At 41.3% G+C, this 2,751-nt stretch overlaps 1 protein-coding gene across 2 annotated transcripts; it reads left to right on the top strand.

Moving 5' to 3' along the window:
- Window positions 1-235: 235 nt before the first annotated feature.
- LOC121139831 (melanoma-associated antigen B18-like) lies at window positions 236-2,467 on the top strand. Of its 2 annotated transcripts, none has more exons than XM_040743831.1 (2): window positions 236-344; window positions 1,018-2,467. In XM_040743831.1, the coding sequence occupies exon 2, from the start codon at window positions 1,067-1,069 to the stop codon at window positions 2,057-2,059; it is 993 nt and encodes a 330-aa protein (XP_040599765.1). In that variant the 5' UTR covers window positions 236-344; window positions 1,018-1,066; the 3' UTR covers window positions 2,060-2,467. The 2 variants fall into 2 exon arrangements, with proteins under 2 accessions (XP_040599765.1, XP_040599766.1); XM_040743832.1 differs by having other exon boundaries at window positions 236-330.
- The last annotated feature ends 284 nt before the right edge of the window (window positions 2,468-2,751 follow it).

Below are 2,751 nucleotides of genomic sequence, written 5' to 3' on the forward strand. Positions count from 1 at the left end.
CTGTGGCAACCTGCTCAAAAATCAAGTTCCCCTCCCATGCTTCCATCACATAAAACCCAACGTAGAGCTGTCAAATAGAGAGAGTACTGACTTCCAACTCCTTGACTAGAGATTTCTTCGGAGGGCAAAAGTGACAGGAAAATTAAAGGTGATGGCATTGTGAACTTTGCTCCCGTGCTCTGTGACGTACGAACAGACCCCCGGCCCCCCCCCTCGCACTGGTATTTCACGGAAGCCAGCACTAAGTGACTTCGGCTATGGCCGCTTTTCTGAACTTGCGCCCACTTCTTCCTTGAAGCACCAAGGAGCAAATGAAGACTTTGACTTCAGGTTAGGAGATTCAGGTCAGCAAAGGAATACATTTTCTGGGGTTTAAAAAGTAAAAGGATAAGATTTTGAATGAGGCCCCTCAGTAGGGAACTCAACATGGCAACAGAGGGTAGATACAGAACTTTGCCCCTCTTCTCTATCATTGGAGGCGCATGGATGGGGCTAGTGGGAAGTCAGGCTTCAGGGAGGTGGGGTCCTTGTTCTACGGTTTAGGGTTGCAAGTGAAGACTATAATCTGTTTAGCCTCTGTTGGAAGCTCTGGGGAATCCCAGAAAGTGTAACTGGCTAGGGTCCTAACTCATTTTTCTCTTAGTAGCTATTAATACAGCTTCAGAGGAGCTACAAATGAGACATTATGTTGGCATGATGTCCTTAAATACAAATCCAGATGTGACCTGATGATTTTAAAGGCAAATTTAGATGATCATTTCTCACTTCTTGCAACCTAGACCTGCTAGCAGCTGCTCTTATCTCTAGCTTCCCCTAGGCAGGGATATTAGGGCTCAATCGAACTCATATTCACTTTAATTTCCTTTAATGAGTTCTCAGGGGGCAGATTAACAGACAAGGGCGCCGTAGATTTTAATACATTGCTGTCACAGAATTTTGTAGAGGCAAACTTGGTTTAAAGACCAAGGTGGTCTCACCTTTATTTACATACCCATCATTTCATCCTCCCATCCCTAGGTGCAGGCATTACTTGCTTTTCTGATTATACTCCCTGACCAAAATCACTATGCCTCGTGGCCATAAAAGTAAACTCCGGGCCCGTGAGAGACGCAACTGGGCCCGAAGTGAAACCCGGTCTATTCAGGATGCTCATACCATTACATCAGAAGCGATAGAGACTCCTTCTTCTCCCCTTTGTAGTAGTGATGTCCAAAGCATCTCTGCCATTGAGTCACATGGCATATGTAAGAAGACTCAGAAACCCACTATTGCTCCTGTAAGTGTTTCATATACCAAGTCAGATATAGGTAAGAAGAGCCAAGATGAGGAGAGACCAAGCACTTCCTGGCCGCTGCCCTCAACTAGTTATTCATCCTCAGCTCAGAGAGATGACATAGCAATTTCATTGGTACAGTTCATCCTGCGAAAGTATATCAAGAGGGAGCCAATAAAAAAGGAAGACATATTAAAGCATGTCATCCCAGAGAATAAGGAAAAGTTCCCCGACGTTCTTAAGAAAGCCTCTGAGCTGATGGTGTTGGCATTTGGAATCGATGTTAAGGAAATTGACACTATCAGGCACTGCTATGCCCTTGTCAGCTTGTTAAATCCTGCAGGTGATAAAATAATGGAGGGTGAGGCAATCATGCCCAAGAGTGGCCTCTTGGTGACAATCTTGTGTGTGATCTTCATGAAAGGCGGCTGTGTTAATGAAGAGTATATCTGGGAAGTGCTTAGTTTGATGGGGGTATATGCTGGAGTTGATCACTTCGTCTATGGAAATGTCAAGAAGCTCATCACTAAAGATTTTGTGAATGAGGGATACCTGAAGTATCAGCGGGTACCCTACAGAGGTTCTTCATGCTACCAATTCTTGTGGGGTCCCAGGGCCCAATTTGAAACCGGTAAAATGAGAGTCCTCGAGTTTCTGGCCAAGATCCATAATACTGTGCCAAGTGCCTTTCCATCCTTGTATCAAGATGCTTTGAGAGACGAGCAAGAGAGAATCGAAGCCAAATTTGTATCTATGATTCTTATTGGTCTCATACCTGGTTCGTAATCTAATGACAACTGCAGCAGTTTCTCCAACAATTACTGAATATAATTATTACTTTGCCTGAGTTGGTATTGGAGAGACAATAATCCATCACATATTTATAGCCTTAGATGAATAACCTTCAGATTAGCTTTTCCAAGTTTTCGAACTTCCTTTTAGAACAGTTAAATTAGCTGCATCATCTGAATACATAACTGATAAGTGCTATACCGTTAACATTGTGATGTTTAATAATCAGGTTTTTTAGTATTGAAAAAAAATTGAAAACAGTTCATCATTTTACCTGAAACAAGAAAACATGACACCAGAATAATCATTTTCTTAGACTGTAAAAAAATCAATAAAATAAGTTGCAAGAAAATATGAAAAATATACTGGATGATGCACTCTTGACTTTTGTGATTCCTGATATCAGCTGTTCTACAAAATAAAATAAAATTAAACTTATGTATCTGTATTCATTCCTTATTCAACAATGCAAACATAAGTTATGATAAAGTTAACCTCTTATTCATTGACATTTTTGTTCCCCAAACAAACATTTGCCAAACATCTTCTCTTTGTAAATAGGGATAATGTGTGGGGACGAAGACAGCAAATGAGCAGGAGGAGAAAACAATGACATGATGAATGAGACACTGGTTTTATACTTTTGGAGTCTAGGAGGAACTACTACATAAGATGACACTCCAGCA

Source organism: Mesocricetus auratus, unplaced genomic scaffold (assembly GCF_017639785.1).
Source record: "Mesocricetus auratus isolate SY011 unplaced genomic scaffold, BCM_Maur_2.0 Super-Scaffold_100003, whole genome shotgun sequence".
NCBI lineage: Eukaryota > Metazoa > Chordata > Mammalia > Rodentia > Cricetidae > Mesocricetus > Mesocricetus auratus.

What these genes read in the sequence shown, in the direction of transcription:
- LOC121139831 (XM_040743831.1), top strand. Translation starts at nt 1,067, where the DNA reads ATGCCTCGTGGCCATAAAAGTAAACTCCGGGCCCGTGAGAGACGCAAC.